The 21,291-nt window shown below is 35.7% G+C and overlaps 1 protein-coding gene across 2 annotated transcripts in view; it reads left to right on the top strand.

Moving 5' to 3' along the window:
• Positions 1 to 21,291, top strand: part of Adgrb3 (adhesion G protein-coupled receptor B3) — a 707,858-nt gene that overhangs the window by 238,958 nt on the left and 447,609 nt on the right. For both annotated transcript variants that reach the window (XM_051153002.1, XM_051153001.1), the window contains exons 4-5: positions 3,093 to 3,254; positions 9,100 to 9,264. In XM_051153002.1, the coding sequence (XP_051008959.1) occupies positions 3,093 to 3,254; positions 9,100 to 9,264 (327 nt within the window). The remainder of the gene's footprint in view (positions 1 to 3,092; positions 3,255 to 9,099; positions 9,265 to 21,291) is intronic.

Here is a 21,291-nt window from a genome sequence, read left to right as displayed (position 1 = left end):
ATAGAGTAACAACTTAAGTAGGATATCTATATGTATAGTTAAGGAAAGTGAAATAAGTAATAAATATGCCTACTTAAGGGATACATGCAAGCTAACTGCCAATAAGGCAGAATAACACATTTTAATGGTTCTTACTCTTTAGCAACATAGGCATGAAGTGAATTTATAAACAGGTTTTAAAAAGTAATCATTTATTACACGAGGAAAACTATATTGGGAATATATAAAATGTGACATAAAATAGGAATATAACACTAAATTTGCTTCTAAATTCATGATTTTAACACACTAGCAAATATTATATTAAAATCTTTTTTATAACTTTAAATTCACTACCCCAGTGATCTCACTCAATTTGAACAAGTAGCTTTTGAGGTAGACAAATTATTAAAGAGCTTCAAAAAATAAACGGAGCTTTTCAAGGCTCCAGGGTCAATATAGAATTGACTCGAAAACCATCCTGGTTTTCTTCCATTGCTAGGTTCAGGATAAAGAGCCTCAAAAGGGCCTTATCTCAAGACTCTTCGGCCTGTCTCCTAAACTGCATGCTGTCGAGATCAGTTTGCACTATCTCTAGAGATACATATACTGAACATGGTGCTCAGTTGAAATATTATTATTTAAGTGCCATTAAAATATCTTTCTTATAATGCATATTAACTATTTCTAACATAGCTCACAGTATGCTTTACTAGATTACCCTCACACCTTAGGGAAAAAAGGAAAATAATATAAACATTGCAGTGAAAATATCATTTGAGATACAGGATCAAGTTGATGGTTAGACCATTATTTTAGTGGCAATTTTTGATTCTTAAATTTGAAGTAAAATTTCCTATTCATGGGTTTATTTTTATTTAATTTTTTCATCTTCAACATGCACTGTGAGGAAGGCTTAGCTTTTACCATTCACCATTGATGTCTCATGACCCAGCACCACTGCTTACCATGTTCAGTGTTGTGCAGAATCATGGATTTAGAGACAGCTCAGATTTTCTAATACTTGTGAAAGGTTCTGTTTTAAACTGGGCTTCAGTATGAATTCACTGCTAAGTTTAATTTAAAAAATTTTTCCATCATTACAATGCAAAAGAGAAAAAAAAACTATGTTTGTGGCAAAATATGACTAATTTTCTTATAACCTTTGTCATTTCACCTCTGGAGTTCACATTGCTCTTAACTTTCTGGTTTGTATTCAATAACATATAGCCATAATATTTATACTCAGTCTAATCACAAGCAGCTGGGCATGTCATTAAGTGTACATTACTTTCCCCTAATCTTAAGCTTCAAGATTTTACTCCCAATATGCCTATGTACATATGTAGATAGTTTTAACCATTGCCATACTATTGCATTCACAAAATTATGACTTTTATTTTGCTAAAATATTCAACATAATAGAGAAAATTACAAGATGTAATTTCAAGTACTACTCAAACAGCCATCCAAGATGATATTTATCAAGTTAGTAATATATAATATTTGTAAAGGTAAAAACACTAACTATCATGAGCGATCTATTACTGCACCTCCACGCTAAACATGTGTCAATATTTAAAAGAATCCCTAATTAATGTGAGTTGTCCTTCAAAATACCAGCATGTGTCCTTACGATAGATAGCCAGGTGCCAATGAATTGTTATCTATGCCTCTTCATTCATAACTGTAAACCATAATATAAGAACACATTCTTCTAGATCCTGCTAACAGAGTTTCAATAGAGCAGTGTTTCTCTGCAAACTGGTTGTTCTGAGCCTTCAAGAAAATAAGCAGATTATGCCAGAATGTAAAATCAACCTCTCTAGCAAAGAGGTTTTCAAGCGGTAAGCTCATTTTTAGAAGCGGTAAGCTCATTTTTAGAATGGGGTTCTCTCTGAAGAATATCTTGCCTTGCAGTTTGGTGCAAATTCATTCTTTTCTTCAGAACTAGTTTGTTAATCAGCTGCCCTGATTTGCACTTAATGCACTTTCTAAATCATTGACTGAGTCTCCAAAACAAGAGAGACAAGTGGATGGTCATTTCTGTACTTTCAGTTGTCTTCCTAGGAATTACTGTGGACAGAATATACAATATGGAGCTAAGTTTCTTCTTGCTCTGAATTATCAGTGATACACATTTCTGGGAAACCCCTTCCCTGTGAAACATTTTGACAACGATATGCATACTTAACTTAAACACACACTTTCAGCCAGATATAGCTTGACTGGAATTTGGTGCAAAGCGATGGCAAAATTTCAAGTCAGGTTTTAAAATCCAGCCTGGACATGATGACAGAATATAATTAAAACCCCAATGGTTTGAAAAATTGATGCTTCCTATGTTTTTATGACATGGCTTTAGATAAGGAAGCATCTAGTCATAGTTTCAATGCAATGCCAAGTACCAGAAATTTTATGAAACTTGCCATTAATTGGCTTCTGAGGGCCCTATTTTGAAGTAAATTTTACTTCTGTCTTCAGCTAATAGAAATATATATACTTTCACTCATTTGAAGTAGAAAAAAAAATCACTTCTTAGGTCAGGGGTGAAATGGAGAGCAGGTAGATATTAATAAATTACCACAAGGTAAATCATTATCATAGGTTGAAAATTCAGGAGTATATTTGGAATAAATTATCAATCTGTACAGTGATCATGTTACTCAGTCTTTATAATAGAAAGAACATTCTTCAACAAAGACCAGGATAAGAACAAGTCAAGAATCCATACTCACCAAAGCCACAGAGTATGAACAGGCATACAGTCTGTCTCTTTTCACATGAAATACATGACCCTCAATAGGCCTGAAGAAGACTCCTTCAGCAATTACTCCCACAGAAAACCCTTGATTTCTTCCTTCACAGTGTTGATAGCACAGTGGACTTTGTGAAAATGGTTTTGCTAACAAGGTTATGATGAACAGTCTTTGTATCGGCATTGCATACATCCTTCTAAATTCATTTTCCTATGAAATGTCTTGTACCTTTGGATGCACTGTCATATATTTACATTGAAATTATCCATGCATGTCATTGTGTCAGTTTGGTATATGCTTATGAGATGAATAATCAAGACAGTATTTCATAATTATTTGTTGTCTTGCATGCAGGTGAATCTGGTGTGGAAGAGTGGTCCCAGTGGAGCACATGCTCAGTTACTTGTGGTCAAGGGTCGCAGGTGCGAACCAGAACTTGTGTATCACCTTACGGGACACACTGCAGCGGCCCATTAAGAGAATCAAGGGTTTGCAATAACACTGCCCTCTGTCCAGGTAGTGTTAGCAGCAACTACGACTATGGATGTTTTGAATTGTGTCATGCTACGCATTTGGAACAATTTGTTATTTTCCTGTGAACTGGCTATAGGCATTTTAATTAGAGTCTATTAGCATGTAATTCTTTTTAACTGTGATATTTTACTCTGTATGTGATTATTTCTTCTTTCAGAGAAGTTGGGTGTTAGATAGGTGACTATCTCGACTGCAAATGGGATCGAAATGTGTGTATCTACTTCAAAGAGTATAAAAATTCAGTTACTTTTCTTGTATCTTAGGTGGTAAAAGCATCCAACTGCATATATGAGGCTGAATTAAAATTTCAAGCATAGTAGAAATATGACATGTAGCCATTCAGTGATTGACATAGTTTCTAGTCATGGATTCCCCTATCATTCATCTGACCCTATCAGAAAAAAATAAGTGTAGTAGACCTAAAATTGATCTCTCATTTTACTTCATGAACTACCTTGAAGTTATTGTTCTCATCACAGCAATATAATTTTATAAAAGCCAGCGAGGGAGTTGGTTATGGTAATATATGTTACACCAAAAATGTTTTATTTAATGATGCACATGGTCTTCTTGTATTTGTTTCACACTTGCAAAGCAATGAGGACTGTACTTGAATCACACCCAAAGCAAAGAGTTTAGGTTGGTCCCCATCATTTGAATAAGGGTTTACTGTTAACGATATATAATATTGCAGCAGTTGATACTAGACTCACATGTATAGTGTACAGAAATATCTGAAAGGGAGATGTTCTTTTTTAAAAAAAGCCTAGCACTGTAGTAAGCCTTGCGACTTTCAAGTCATACCTAAATGTTTCCTAGGGGGGGTCTCCATTTCTGGAGGTAGCTGATTCTGCAGTTGCTAAAAACAAGAGTGAGGGACGTGGGAGACGGATCAGAATAATGCCAATTTATGAACAGGCAAATGTAATAATAAGACATTCTAGGGTAGCTATTGATTCATCGGTATAATGCTTCAAAATTGCAAAATAGAACATTTCCAGTGATCTGTTTGACTGCCACATGAATATCCTCAACATTCCTGAATTATGAACTCAAAATAGTTTACATGAACAATTTTATGTTATGTGGGTTTTTGTAACAAAAATAAAAATCTCCAAGGAAAGAGAAATGAAAGAAATAGGAGGAGTATTGAAGGAGTGATGTAATAAATTATGAGAACACTTCATATCGGAATGAAAGAATAGGCAACAGAAACTAAGACTATGAGGAAAGGAAGGCAGAATTATCAACAGAGGGACAATAATTACTATGGAAAATAAGTAGGAGACAATTGGGATTGCATGAGAAAAGAAAGAATATGGAATAAAAAGAATATGGTTAAAGGGAAAAAAAGTAAGCCAGTTTGAAAGGATAAAGATGACAAAAGGGTAAAAGCAGGGTTGATAGACCCAACACATTTCGATGACATGAGCTGAAAAAAAAAAAAAAAAAAAAAAAAAGACATGGAGAGATAGAGGCTTGGAGTGTCATAGTTAAACCTGCAGACACCAAGCATAATGTATATGAACATAGTGGGTCTTCTGGGAGATTATTAACCGGGAATTAATCCCAGTATTTACATGATGATTTACAGGGTCTACTTCCCTGTTCTGATCATTTAAAAAAAAAAGTATCAGTAAAGGATTATGATTCAATTGATAAATAAATTTATCTTATAAATAAGTATTTTGTGTCGAAATCATTTGCACATGACAATAATAGAATCTAATGACAATTTCATTCTCAAGTGGCAATTTGATTGTTTTCCGGTGTGCTTCCCACTGATGTCATTCATAGCTTATGTTCCAATCATCAGTTACACAAATTGGTAAGGATGATGTATGGAAATCTTCATCCTCTACTAGAGTGGGATGATTAGGCCCTTAGTTGGAAACCTAGCACTTCTCTGGGAAGACCCAGATCTCCCCACACATGGAATTCCTAAATTCTCCTTCTGTGTGTCTCATGCGAAGAAAACTGAATAATGCCTCATTTGCTGGCTTTTTTGGTTTCTTAAGTCTCGCTTTCACCTTCATGTATATAAAATATTTGTCTTTTCAATTTTGGTTGAATATTTCTCACAAGAAGGATGTCACTGTTATAACTTCATTTTGTTGAACTAAGGATCTTTTTTTTTTTTTTTAATTTTACACATACAAAAAAATCAACTCTTTTATTTTAAAGTTTCAGATAAGCACGTAGTTTCAGAAAATAGGATTTCTCTCATATGTTGTTTTTTGTTTACTGCATTGTCAAATGTTATTTTAATATGCTATATTGTGATACCAATACAAAATGAAAACTAATTTTTTAAGTGGTTTAAAACTTAAGAAGTATTTGTGTCAATATAAACTCACTATCTCAGCTGTGACGCTGGAGAACTGTAATTTTTGTGTTATTTAATTAATGAACATGTGACAAGAAAAGGACAACTTGACTATTAAGTTATCTCTCTACAAAATATGTGGAGTGAGAGAATTCAAGCTTTTTGTACAATGAAGGAAGCTCATTACAAACAAGTAAATTTTCATTTATTCACTTGTTTTTCTTTTATTCTGATCCTCTAATACAGACACACTCTGGGCCTTATGGAAATTGTTTTTATTTGACATGATTTTTTTATTGACTGTTTTTTTTGTGTGTGTGTGTTTGCTTGGCTTGGTTTGGCTTTTACAGAGGAGAAACTTAGGGGATATTCTTAAAGTAAAACAAGAGAGGCAGAGAGCAATATTTAATTATGTAGTAACTGTCCCAGCTGAATTTCAGTTCTATATTTCTCTCCAGGGTTCTCAACCTCTGTTGATTAAACACCAGCATTTTGACCCTGATAGATCTTTGTTTCGCAGGGACCTTACTGCTCATGTGAGTGCTTCTCAGCATCTCAGGCTTTCACCCATGTGATGCCAGTAGCACTTCATTTCCTTATAAATTGATACAACCCAAACCATCTGCAGATAGCAACCACTGTCCCCATGGGAGGAGTTACCTCCAGATGATACAGATACTGATCTTTACTCTGCAGAAATTAATCTGTGAAAGTTAATAAAGGCTACAGAATGGCTTAAGATGTGTTTTTAATGCATGTCAAAACTGTGATATTCATTTATTTCCAGCGTAGTACCGTTACACTTAAAGGGTTTATTTTATATATATTTCAACCTAATTCATATGAGTATTTCCAGATGTTTATTTCTAAATCTTGTGATAATGTTTATATATTGTATATATTTTATTTTATCTTTGGCTTGTACCAAGTAGAGATATGACAATATACCTGGTACCAAAGATTAAGAAAAAAACTATAAAACTGGATGAAATTGATGTAAATTAAATGACTATATTAGTACTTTTAAAAAAACTTACTAGATAATATATATTTTTTATTTTACTGTAAAATAAAAGACCTTATATAACACTTTTACTTAAATTGAAACCTGGTCTTAACAAAAATCTTATGAATAGCCACTCTAATATAAATCTTTTAGAATGTAAACATTATAAAGCATGTGCTATCATTTTCTGCCAACTTAATAGTCTCTAGAAATGACAAATTATTAATAACTTCTTGTCCCATAAACAAGATAACATCTCAAATGATGTGACTGAGTCACAAAACTTCAAGGCATAACAGTAAAGACTACTTAAAATGGCTAGATAGCATTAATTTTCTGATCCCTCCCGTATGATTATTTAACTAAGCTGCTAAATTCCTTGGTAGTTTTTGTGGTTCACAAAGAAAAATTTGCAAATTTAGCTATTTAATTTTTTTCTAGTATTGTTCTATGTACATTGAGTACTATAGTAGTTTGATAAAAATCATACAGTGTCATTAATATGTTATATAGTGGAGTAGTTTAATCATTAAATGGAAAATTTTAGTGGCTGGAAAAAAATGCAAAAATAGATTAAAAACTTATAAAAGAATAAAATATATTCATATAGATTTCTTTGAGAAATCCTTCCTTGATTGATGTGTACACAGATGTATGAACATATATATATATACATATTCAAAAATTAAATAATAATTATGTGTACATAGCTAAATGCAGACATTAGATATTGTTACTAATAGATATAAATTAGCTTTGGGTTTCCTAAATTACCATAAGGTCGATGAATAAATGTTAGTTTTCCTTGTTCTATGGTACTTTTCCTATATATTATTTTAAAAAGATTTTCCAGTGACTTTCATAGAATCAGTAAATGATTTTTATTGAATAATATTCTGAGTTGCTTTTTAAAGTATTTGAATACATTTTTACCACTTATTGCAATAATGGTTTACCCAAATATTGAAGTGTCCTTTTTAGTGTGTGAAATTCTTTTGAAATTTAGTCATGGATCATTTAAATTTCCATGTAAAATTGTGTTTTAAATTGTATTCTTGGAAGTTTGAAGTATATGTACATACACTCTGGCATAATTAACCATTCACATAGTTTGTAAAACTATATAATATTCTATAAAGGCCTTAAAGGAGCAGATGTTAAGTGCATTTTACCAGAAAGCTGATAACAACCTGTGGTCATGCACTGGATAGTTAGCTAGATTTCAGCTTTAAAATAAGAACATGGTCAACATATACATAGAGAAAAATATAGAAATATCATATTTACCTGGAAGGTACCTATGACATTTTATGTGGACTTGTGCTTAGAGCTGTCAGCTGGAGGAGGAAAACGAACCTCTCTCTCTGCTACTGTCCTGTGGATTTATACTCCCTCCCCCCTCACATGAGTAGCTTCAGCCAACTCAAGACATTCTTACTGTTTTAAGGCAGAGACAAGCTCACCATCAAGAGAGCACGTTCTCAACCAAACATTTCTCCTGTCTTCTTTGTGCTCGCTTTATTTGTGAGGTAATACCTTATGTTAATAATTAGGAGGAGACCAGTAATTGGCAACCAGAAGAGGGATTTAAACTTTGAGGTCCACTGAGCTTTTGTAAAATATACCAATATTTATTTACACAGCATTCAATACTCATTCTGAAGGAAAACACTGGTTTGTTTCTAGTCTTATGGCTAATGGGATATTTGAAGTATTGGTATGTTCATGGTTACTTTAAGTCTGCTTTTATATACCTTAGTTTTTGTTCTTGTTGTTGTTTTAGAAATATAATTGGGAGAGTTTCCAATTCCATCAAAATGTCAGAAGAGGAAGATCATCTTCTAGCCCCATGGCTTTTAGAAACCTATCCTTGTGCTCACCTTGAAATGGGAACCGAGAGGACCCGATGAGATTAGATACAGTGGTTGAAATATTCTCTTACTCAAAAAAATGGTGAATTTACTGCCAAAGTTTTATATGAGAAAACAATTTTTAAATACTCACTCTAAAATATCTATTTTAAATATTTACAACCAAAATTCAGGGAAGATTTTTTGTTAATATTCTGACACAAAATATTCCTGCAACTTCACAGGTACTAGAATTAAATGGTCCCGTAGCTATTTAAATACAAATTTAGTTCCAAAAAGTTCAGCTTTGTTATGAGAAATTTAATTTTTCTTATTCATCATAAGTGACCATGCTTTAAAATAACATATGCATCTTCCATCAAAAGAAAGGGGAGTTTCCATTTAAACAGATTAAAGGGGGAATAGTTTAAAACTCATGGCTCAAATATAGAAGAGAAGCAAGATAGTTTTCTATTATTTTAATACATTTTGAAATTAAATTTAAAAGCTAATGTCTAAGAATTTCAGTGAAAGAGTTTTCAAAATATCTTTATACTTTGATGACTTCTTTTCTTAATTATACAGAGAGAAGTCTTTGACTTTGATTCTCTTCTTTGTGGCTGAAGCTCATTTGCTTTATTGCAGTACATGGAGTTTGGGAGGAATGGTCACCATGGAGCTTATGTTCGTTTACATGTGGCCGAGGCCAAAGAACACGAACCAGGTCATGCACACCTCCTCAGTATGGAGGGAGGCCCTGTGAAGGACCTGAAACACATCACAAGCCTTGTAATATTGCTCTCTGCCCAGGTAAGCATATTTGGTTTGATATTTGTTGAAGCTTGCATTAAGGTACTTCATATATTGTCCCTGCTGTACATGGCATACAGAAAGCATACAACAATTCTTGATCCTTGCTGCAAATATTCCCTCTCATTACTGCCTCTTATCTGGGTAATTTCCCCGGTTCCTATGTTTGTAATGATAGGCATTTTCTTGAGTGATACCAATTTGATGTTCATCTTCCTATATTGCTCTCTATATATACATTAATGTTTTAAAATAAAGGTTCATTTATACAGAATTATCCATTGTGAAGAATCACAGAGTTCTCAGGTCTTGAGGTGAGTTGTTACCTTTGGGTATTGCTAGTAAGACCTGTTTTAGGATTGTTTCTCTGTGTGTTTTCACTTCACACTCATTCAGTCAAGGGATGGAATTTGTCACTGATCACATGAGAAAACGGCCAACATTTTCTGAGAAATATCATAGAGCAACATGTACACTCTTTCTTAGAGTATTTATGTCGTCTTTTTTTTTTATTTTTTTATTTTTATATATATATTTTTTTTTATTAATTTATTCTTGTTACATCTCAATGTTTATCCCATCCCTTGTATCCTCCCATTCCTCCCTCCCCCCAATTTCCCATTATTTCCCTCCCCAATGACTGTTCCTGAGGGGGATTACCTCCCCCTGTATATGCTCATAGGGTATCAAGTCTCTTCTTGGCAACCTGCTGTCCTTCCTCTGAGTGCCACCAGGTCTCCCCCTCCAGGGGACATGGTCAAATGTGAGGCACCAGAGTACGTGAGAAAGTCATATCACACTCTCCACTCAACTGTGGAGAATGTTCTGACCATTGGCTAGATCTGGGAAGGGGTTTAAAGTTTACCTCCTGTATTGTCCTTGGCTGGTGCCTTAGTTTGAGCGGGACCCCTGGGCCCAAATCTGCCTATCATATTGTTCTACTTGTAGATTTCTAGGACCCTCTGTATCCTTTTATTTTGCTGTTCTCCCATGCGTCTCTCACTTAGAGTCCCAATAGGATGCCTTCCCCTCTGTCCCAGTTTCCTGGTAAGTGAAGGCTTTTGTGGGACATGCCCCTTGGGCTAGTATGCAGATATAAGTGAGTATATACCATTTGATTCTTTCTGTTTCTGGGTTAACTCACTCATTATGATCATTTCTAGCTCAATCCATTTATCCACAAATTTTGGGAATTCCTTGTTTTTAATAGCTGAGTAGTATTCCATAGTGTATATGTACCACAGTTTCTTTATCCACTCTTCTACTGAGGGACACTTAGGCTGTTTCCATGTTCTGGCTATTATGAATAAGGCTGCTATGAACATGGTTGAGCAAATTTTCTTGTTGTGTGCTGGAGCATCTTCTGGGTATATTCCAAGGAGTGGAATAGCTGGGTCTTGAGGAAGCCCTATTCCCATTTTTCTGAGATAGCACCAGATAGATTTCCAAAGTGGCTGTACTAGTTTGCATTCCCACCAGCAATGAAGGAGTGTTCCTCTCTCCCCACATCCTCGCCAGCATGTGGTGTCGCTTGAATTTTTGATCTTAGCCATTCTGATGGGTGTAAGATGGAATCTCAGAGTTGTTTTGATTTGCATTTCCCTAATGACTAAGGAGGTTGAGCATTTCTTTAAGTGTTTCTCAGCCATTTGATACTCCTCTGTTGAGAATTCTCTGTTTAGTTCCAAGCCCCATTTCTCAATTGGGTTATTCGGTTTGGTGGTGTTTAATTTCTTGAGTTCTTTATATATTTTGGATATTAGACCTTTGTCAGATGTAGGGTTGGTGAAGATTTTTTCCCAGTCTGTAGGCTGTCGCTTTGTTCTCTTGACAGTGTCTCCTGCCTTACAGAAGCTTCTCAGCCTCATGAGGTCCCATTTATTAATGGTTGACATTAAGGCCTGGGCCGTTGGTGTTCTGTTCAGGAACTTGTCTCCTGTGCCAATATGTTCAGGCTCTTTCCCACTTTTTCTTCTAAGTGGCTTAGTGTCTCTGGTTTTATGTTGAGGTCTTTAATCCACTTGGATTTGGGTTTTGTGCAAGGTGACAAATATGGGTCCAGTTTCATTTTTTTACACATAGACCTCCAGTTAGACCAGCACCATTTGTTGAAGATGCTATCCTTTTTCCATTGAATGGATTTGGCTTCTTTGTCAAAAATCAAGTGACCATATGTGTGTGGATTCATATCTGGGTCTTCGATTCGATTCCACTGATCAACCAGCCTGTTGCTGTGCCAGTACCATGCTGTTTTAATTACTATTGCTTTATAGTACAGTTTGAGATCAGGTATGGAGATTCCTCCGGAGCTCCTTTTATTGTACAAGATTGTTTTAGCTATTCTGGGTTTTTTGTTTTTCCATATGAAGTTCAGAATTGAACTTTCAATGTCTTTAAAAAATTGTGTCGGTATTTTGAATGGGTTTGCATTGAATCTGTAGATTGCTTTTCGTAGGATGGCCATTTTTACTATGTTAATTCTCCCGATCCATGAGCAAGGAAGATCATGCCATCTTCTCAGGCCATCTTCAATCTCTTTCTTCAGAGTTTTGAAATTTTTTTCATACAAGTCCTTCACTTGCTTAGTTAGGGTAACTCCTAGATATTTTATATTGCTTGTGGCTAATGTGAAGGGTGTGGTTTTCCTAATTTCTTCCTCTGCAAGCTTGCTTAGACATTATCTTATGATATATAGATGCGATAGGACGTGTCCCAAGTGTAAAGTAAATGGTCACTACTACAGTATGTCTCCTGGGTTGACCTGAGATGTAGTGAAGACAAGGACAGAAGAAACACACAAACCCACAAATTGTGTCTATCCTTACTACTTTCAAGCTTTAACATATGAGCTGAAGTAGTGTGTATGGTGCTATTTTTTTCAGTAAATACCACAAGAAAAGGATTTCAAACCCTTTCTTTTAAATAAATGTGTGTAAAGCTGTGTAAAGCCACTGTAAGGGTGACATACATTGGTCATCAAATAATGAGGTATTTTTCACTTATGCAGTTTGGTATAAAACTACAAGTAGTTAATATCCCATCTGCTGCTTTCCGTGGGAAATATTCAGTTTCCCTCACTTCTTTAGAGGGTGGAAAGTCCTCTGCCTGACATCAAAATAAAGAGGGAGGGAAGAAAGAAAAGAGAGTAGATGCTGCCTTTGTGCTTCAGTTATTTGTTACTGTCTTAGATTCTGTCCCTGTTGCTGTGATAAAATATCCTGACAAAATTAATTTAAAGAATAGGCTTATTTTGGCTCACAGTTCAAGGTGCAGCCCACCATGGTCAAGAAGTCAAGGCACCAAGGGTTTAAATCTGGTGAAATTGCATCTTATCAATAGGCAGAGCATCATAAATAAATGTTTGCTAGGTCTCAGATTGCTTCTCCACCTTATACAGTGTGGGATCCCCTGACCACAAAAATCATCCTGATAATAATTAAGGTGGGCCTTCCCACATCAATTAATGCAATCAAGATAATCCTTCAGAGACATATTCCAAAGCTAACCTTAATCATTCCCAGGTATACCCTGAGGCTTTTCTCCCAGGTGACTGCAGACTCTGCTAAGCTGACAACCAACACCATCACCATTGCTGCATTAAAGTCTTGTCTGAGAACAGGGCCTGCTGTTGATGGGGAAGATGAGCAGATGAGTGGAGCAGCAGTGGGGATCAGCTTCTTTAGAGTTATTATGGAAGGCTTTGTGTGCACCCTGAGTGCTTAATTGTCTTTCTGGTCTGACTTTCTCATCTAAACAAACATAAAACAAAGTCCAAACTACTTTGTTTTAATTACTGTTTTCTCTGAAATTTTGTCCTTGTAACTAATTGAACATTCAATCTATGTTAGTGACTATTGACATATTTAAGTATATAGAACTTCTCTTCAGTTTCCTTCTTATTTAAACATATTGGCTTTTGGTATTCGTCCAACAAATTACAGTAAATGTATTTTTTCATATATATGTATATGTCATCTATAAAATATATTTTCATATATCTATATACTTACATCTACATATATACACAAATTCCTAAACCTCATTATAATTTCTTTAGTTATATTTTCTACAAACATTTTATTATCTTAATGTGATGTCATGATAGAATTTTTTTGCTTTCATAAGGATGTATTTTTTTCTTTTATATCTTTTACTGTAATTCTTGCTCTCTGAAACTTTCCAATGAGACCTTTGAGAGAATTAGAAAGGGCTTATTAAGGGACTTGGTTTGTGCATTAAGTAATTTGATGTCAGTTGAAGAAGGAAGAACACTGTTCTGGATTGCATGTTGTCAGGTAGGAGGATTATTCTGACTGGATATCATATGCATTGTCGAGAGAAAAGGAGAGATTTCCTGTTATTGTAATAAATCCCAGCCATTCATATTAACTGAGAAACGAATAGTTTGTATTGTGTGTAGTTGTACTATTCATTTTATTATGTCTTTTATTAAATTATCTTATATTCCCCCACCATCACAGCTACCCCTCCCTCTTCTCCTTTCAGTCCTACCCTCTTACCTTGCCTTCACCCCATATGTCCCTCTTCCCCCTTTTCAGAAAAGGGGAGGCCTCACTGGATATCAAGCAGCCTTGGCATATCGAGTTGCAGGAAGACTAGGCACATCTTCTATTGAGGCTAGGCAAAGAAGCCCAGTTAGGGGAAGGGATCCAACTGCAGGCAATGTAGTCAGAGACAGCTCCTGATTTAGGAGGCCCACATGAAGACCCAGCTGCTCAAGCGTTCCATATGTGCAGAGCACCTACGTCCACCCCATGCATGCTCTTGTTGACAGTTCAGTCCCTACAAGCTCTGATGGGCTCAGGATAGTTGCTTCTGTAGGTTTTCTTGTGGTGTCCTTGACCCCTCTGGCTCTTCAGTCCTTCTTTTCCTCTTCCACAGGATACCCATTGCTCCACTTAATGTTTGGTTGTGGGTCTCTGCATCAGTTTCCGTGAGTTGTTGGGTGAAGGGTTGGACTAGTTATATAACCTTGGTCTTTACATGGAAGTGAATGTGTCTCGCAGTAATGTTGTTCAGATGGTAACACAGCCTAGGTCAACTATAGGCAAGCTGCTAACAATGGTAGGATCTAACTATGTCAATTCCATCTTTGGATTGTCCTGTTACTTGGACTACTCCTATGGGGAAACCTTGTCATTGGTGGTTTTGGCTTTCATTGATACTTAGCTACAGAATTATGTCAGATGTGAGGCGCCTCCAACTAACTTTATTTACACAACCTGAAAAGTATATAGGTCGATAGCCTCAGAATAAAATCACTTCTTCTGAACTGAGACAATTGCTTATAATGTCTTAAGGTTTGAACTCAAAAACTCAAAATTAACAAACCTAATTTACATTATAGATAATGTTTCCCTATTAGCAGTTGAGGATTAGAGTAACCAATGATTCAAAATTCTCCTTGCTTTTTGTTTCAGCTTTGGCATTTCTCAATCTGAAATACAGTTTTTAGTAAAGTACAAATAAAATAGACCAGGAACAAGTAACATGTGAATCACCACTAGCAGTCCAAAATACATGAAGTGTCTACATAAGATTCTATGTACATACTATGTACAAGCAAATTTAATTGTTCAATTTAGTAGGAAACAAGTGCTCTGGAAGCCAGAATACGTTCAATTCCAATTCTTAATTAATGATGCTTACTTATGCAACTTACTATTGCCCTTAACATTCCTCATTTTTCTCATTTATAAATTGACCCCAGCATCTATATTGACAGAAATGATCTGATTAAAGTTCAGAAGAAACATGAAAAGGATAAAATAATGTAGAGTGGAAGATATTTAGCCAGCTTTGTACAAGGATATTATTTTAATTTGGATCTTTTGGAGGTTATACGACAAATAAATTCAAGGTGTAATTGTTGAGCCCTGGAGCCTTCTCCATAGAGTATGAGACTCTTGTCACTGTTTTGTGCAAGTATTCACCAAATGCTTGTGCCTGTTGGGGCAGGCTAAAGGGTCATTCTGATACCCTGTTTGAGAAATGCATTCCTGTGAACCCAGACAACACACTGTGGAGTTTCCCCAGGTCTAGTTTCCAGGCACATTTGCATATTTTTGCAAATCCTGGCAGGGAGCTATAGCTAAAGGATATTTGACCTGAAACACGCCCGGGGTTCAGTGTCCTACTGACCTAACATTTTGATGCTTGGCATTCGTAGGAGAGTAGCCTGTCTGTCCCTCTGCGGGGAGCCCTTCTGGTGGCACAGTGAACAGGATGATGCTAAGCATTTGTGTGCATTTGGTTCAAAGGTCTGCTAATCCCTCTGCTTGAAGATGCTACAATTTGACATTCAATTGTTGCCCCATTAACCTGTTTTTTAATATATATATTCTGGTATTTTAATATTCTAGTCTGTTTCATGCTGATTATGTTTGCTATATGTCATTATGCCAGTAATAATTTTTCTATCAAGTGTACATTGCTTTTATAAGAGTTTGTATCACACTCATTTGTAACTTCTAAAAGTTATATTGCATTTGAACCCTATTTCCTTATAGTTCACTTTAAAATAGCACATAGGAAACATAGATTTTGTTCTTTTTCTGTTTATTTCCAAGGCAAGAAGTCAGGCTATTTCCACACATTTGAACCTTGTGTTATGAAAGGATCTTTCAGATTCCTGGTGACTCTTAGCTAAATTTGAATCTGCGCCCTCTGGCGCTTCTGTCATTAAGTCAGACAGTTTTACAGCCAAGTGCCAGGATTCTTCTGCTCACAAGTCCCCTCTCTGTCCGATTTACTCATTCAGCAGTTTTCAAGCGGAATCACTGCTGAAGTCATAGTTTTGGTATCCAAAATATACAAGACTCAATGCATGGGTACATAATCTATCTGCCTGCGCTGTATTTTTAACAAGTCGATCTAGCTATGAAAATAGACTAAAGACAATACATTTACTATGATATTATATAACATTTAATAGGAGAGAGTTATTATTTCTACCACACTGGCTTGGCTATGTCTGGCAGGATGAAGTCCCTATTTCAACACTAATGTCAGAGATCTGAAAATTCAGCCCATGCCAGTGTCACTCCTCCGGCCCCAATCAGGTAGCTTGTCGTATTGCCGAAGTGACTTCAGTGTGGAAGGGCATACACTGCAGAGTGCTTAGACTGTTCGATCCATCAGATTTTTCCTGCTTCAAAATAAAGCCTGTTTGTCCTTTGTTCTTATTTGCTGTTGTAGAATGGCCCATAAAGAAACAGGAGCTTTTAATTTGGAAGATTAACATTTATAATAATAATAAAAAGAGTCAATCTGTGAGTGCTTGTCATGTAATTGAAAGGAACTGAAAGGGGCTTAGAAAATGATGACTTTGAAATGTGTGCATTTCCTAGATTAAATTATTAGATATGGTGTACCATTTGAAAAATGGCTCTCTATGGGGGGGGGGGGGAGAAAAGAAAGGAAATGGTTACATTTTCAATAAAATATGATGGCAAATTATTATTATTATTATTATCATTATTATTATTATGCTTTTTTGAGACAGGGTTTCTCTGTGTAGCCTTGGCTGTCCTAGACTCACTTTGTAGACCAGGCTGGCCTCAAACTCACAGTGATCTGCCTGCCTCTGCCTCCTGAGTGCTAGGATTAAAGGCGTGCACCACCATCGCTTGGCAAATTATTCTTATAACATACAATACTGTGTAAAGCATATCGGAACATCTTACTCCTAACTAAATATAATCCATTATCCATCAGTATATCTTTCACCTTGTGTCCATCAGCCTCTGATAACTATCATTCTGGTTTTAAGATCAGTATTTTTATATTACACATACAATGTCACATGACATGTATCTTTTTTGTGTCTGGCTTATTTATTTATTTAAATATTTAACATAATGATTTCCAGTTTGAATCATGTTGTATACTATAGGTTTCATTTGCTTTACTGATGAGTACTATTCCATTGTGTTTACACCACAACTTTTTGGGTCATTCATCACTTGATAAACAGATTGTTTCTGTTTCTTGGCTCCTGCCTCTTCTGGTACTGCTTCAATAGGCAGAGGGGTACAGGTGATTCTTCAAATTACCTATTGTTGGATCGTATGATAGTTCTACTCCTATTTTTTTTTTGTTGTTGTTGTTGTTATGTTTTTTAAAGGCTTATGTACTAATTTGTATTCCATGAAACTCTTTTCTTTTCTCACCGGAATAATAAGAGCTATTCTGAATGGATGAAAAGTATATCTTATTGTAGTTTTGATTTGGGCTTTTCTTAGTCTTTTTCTTTTTTTCTTTTTTAATATATTTTATTAATTTATTCATATTACATCTCAATTGTTATCCCATCCCTTGTATCCTCCCATTCCTTCCTCCCTCCCATTTTCCCCTTATTCCCTCCCCTATGACTGTGACGGAGAGGTATTTCCTCCTCCTGTATATGCTCATAGGGTATCAAGTCTCTTCTTGGTAGCCTGCTATCCTTCCTCTGAGTGCCACCAGGCCTCCCCCTGCAGGGGACCTGGTCAAATATGGGGCACCAGAGTTCGTGTGAAAGTCAGACCTCATTGTTATTTCTTAATGATGGTATCCTTTTAGCAGTTGTTCTCTTAGAATGTATTTAAAAGTTCTTTTGGCAGTAGATTCATGAATTTAGTTTTAGGCTATCTGTGTGTTTCCTGTTCCATTAGTCTGTGTTTATGCCAATATTGTACGGTTTTGATTATTGTTGTCATCTAACACATTTTTAAAACATTGTATAATGCTCCTGCTTGGTTCTTTTTTTTTTTAATCAAGAGCTTTGGTTATTTGTGACTTAGTGGTCCATTGAAATGTTAAAATTGCTTTTCTAGTTCTATGAAAAGTAGCATTGGTATTTTGCTAGGTGTATCAGTTATTTGTTGTAAAAGGAAAAAGAAAACAACAAAAGAAACTTTATAGCAGAGGACTTTATTTTGGCACAGTAGTATATCATGGGGAAATTCTTACTTTCCCCAGGAGCTGGAGGCAGCTAGTCATGTTGCACCCCCAGTCAGGAAACAGTATGATTAATGTTATTGCTCAGCTTGCTTTCTCCTTTATTTTCAACTAGGACCTATACCCATGGTTCTAAACATAAGGTGGATCTGTGCACCTCACATCAGCTGATCTAGACAATATCTCACAGCACGTTTGTAAGCGCAGAGCGCAAGTTTCATCTAAGCCTTAAAATAGTCTCTTAAAATAAACTCCTATAAAAGAATACACAGGTACCATAAAACACTATTTTTCATTTATTACACTAATCTGCATAAAAATTATAGATGTTTAGTCCTCCGCACCCTTCTTGTTCAAATCTTCAAACCTACTCTTAACACCTTTCCTTTCCAAACTCACAAATTTCTTATCTTTCATTCTCTCTCTCTCACTCACTCACTCCCTCCTCCCCCCCCTCTGCCCCGGAGCACTGAGCATTAATCATTAATCATAACACTGCCTGAACAGTAACATATCTTGAAATGTTCTCTACCAAATAAACAAGTCTGTCCCCTCTAAATTTAGTGTTATTCAAGTACTCTGCCATGGGTTAAATACAGCTAGATTCTTTACTAGCGTACACATACGTAGCTCTTAACCCAGGTCCTCGTACAACCACTGTATCTGTTTTAAACCACACGAGGGGCTCCATGGTTCACATTTGCCTCCTCATGTTTTCCTTCCAACCTCACTCCAGACCCACGCATTAAGCTCTGCCCACTGCATTGAGGATGTTTTCTAGCCCCCAAGAGCCCCCAGTTCACTGTGGCAGGAGCTTGACACAGCTGGTCATACTATGTCTACAGTCAGGAAGCAGAGAGCGGTGATGCTAATACTCAATGCACTTCTTCCTTTTCTATTAGGTCCAGGAATTCTGTCTGTGCAATGGTCCTGCCCATTTTTAGGATGGATTATAGTCCATCACAGACACGCCCAGACCCATCTTTTCATTGTTATTTCAGATCCGAGCAAGTTGATTCTCAGTATTAGTCAGCACAGTAAGGTTTGTACTGGTTTTCAACTGCAAATCGTTTCGGATGATGTGAACACTTTGACAATATTCATCGTTCCAATCCACAAACTCAAGATGTCTTACATTTTCTGTATGTCTTCTTCAGTTTCTTTCACCAGTGTTCTAAAAGTTTCATTTAACCCATTCAGTCAAATTTATTCTTGGATATTGTTTTGTGGTTTCTGTAAATGAGAATGGTTTGTTCACTCTTTTTTTTTTTATTTTTATTTTTTATTTATTTTATTTATTTATTTATTTATTTTTTTTTGCTACTGGTGTTTAACAGCGCTGCCGATGTGTATATGTTGGTTTTGTTATCATCAACTTTATTAATCCATTTATTAGTCCTAATTTTTGAAAGAATCTTTGGTTTTTTAACTAAATAAGATCATCTGTGAACAGTAAGGATTTGACTTATTTGTTCCCAGTATATATGTTCTTTCTTACGCTTTCTTGATTGTCTAGACGTCCAACTATATATTGAATAAATGTAGGGAATATTAATGCCCTTGTCTTCTTAAAGATAGTAAAGACAAAGCTTTCAACTTCCCATTTTCATTTAGCGCTATTTCATCTGTTTGCTTGTGTTATGTGGCTTTTATTATGTAAGGTCCACTCCTATCTATTAAGGTAATATCCTTCTATTATCTTGAGATACTTTCCTCCTATACTTGATATATTAAGTTTCTGTCCAGTAGGATGCTGGATTTTTTTTCAAATGTTTTTGCTACTGCTGAGATAATAGTATGCCTTCTATTCTTCATTCTCCTGATGTGGCATGCCACGTTTATAGATTCTATTATGCTGACCTGCTCTTCATCATAAGAATGGATCCAATTGAGGATGTTAATTAATTTTAATGTGCTATTATAATTGATTTTCTGTATTATCAAATATTTCGGCTGAATAATTTTGCATCTATATGCGAAAGAGAGTATTAGGCTGAGAACCTCTTTCAGTGGTGTGTTCTTTTCTAGTTTAAGTTGTAGTGTACTGGCAGATTCATAGAATGTTTTTGTGTTCGTTGTTGCTCTACTATTGGTAAGAGACGCCAAAACCGAGGAAACTTTTATAAGAAAAAGCATTTAATTGAGGGCTTGCTCACAATTGCCGAGGTTTACTCCGTTATCATCCTGGAAGGGAGCATGGTGGCATACAAGAGGGCATTAGGACACTAGCTGAGAGTTCTACACCCTTATCTGTAGGCAGGGAGAAAGAGACTGGATCTGGCATAGTTTTGAAACCTAAAACACAGTTTCCCCTTCAAGGCCACACCTATTCCAACAAGGACATACCTTTTAATCCTTCTAATTCTTTTAAAGAGTTTAACACCTTGGTGACTAAAGATTCAAATAAAGAAATGAATGTATTGCTGGTGTGGTTCTTATTAAAAGCGCCACAGTTTTAAGGAATTTTCTTTCCTTATTTTACTCTGTCATTTCTTTCTGCAAAGATACCTGTTGTTTCCTTCCTTCTAATAACTATGGGGTTAGTTAGTTCTCCCTTGTTTACTGCCCTGAGCTGCAGTGCTATGCTGTTTATTTCAGGAATTCATATATTATTTGGTATAGAAGTTGACCTCTATCAGCTTTCTCTTCTTCTCCCTTTAAGTGTGTCAGGCTTTGCTTCATTGTATCTTTATCTTCAATTGTTTGAGGAATTTTTAGAATTTATTATTGACTTAATGCTTGACCCACTGTTGCCTTTTGAAAACCAATTTTGATTTCAGTTTATTTCATTTGGTTGAGGTATGGCGACTTCTACTCCCTTGTAAAACACTCTACGGAACATTGTATTATATCTTTCACTTTCAGCCTATGCAAGCTTTTAGAGGTAAAATGATCTAATTGCAAACAAAACATGGTATTTAAAATTTATTTTTAGTCTATAGAGACATCCTTTTTAAAATTTAATGAAAATAATTTTTAGCTTTGTGTGTGTGTGTGTGTGTGTGTGTGCGTGCACGCGTATGCCAGTGTGTACACACACATGCATGTGTACATGTGTGCAGGTAT

Source organism: Acomys russatus, chromosome 11, assembly GCF_903995435.1.
Source record: "Acomys russatus chromosome 11, mAcoRus1.1, whole genome shotgun sequence".
Classification (NCBI taxonomy): Eukaryota; Metazoa; Chordata; class Mammalia; order Rodentia; family Muridae; genus Acomys; species Acomys russatus.
The sequence above is the reverse complement of the archived record's forward strand: the minus strand, read 5'-3'. Positions and strand labels throughout refer to the sequence as shown.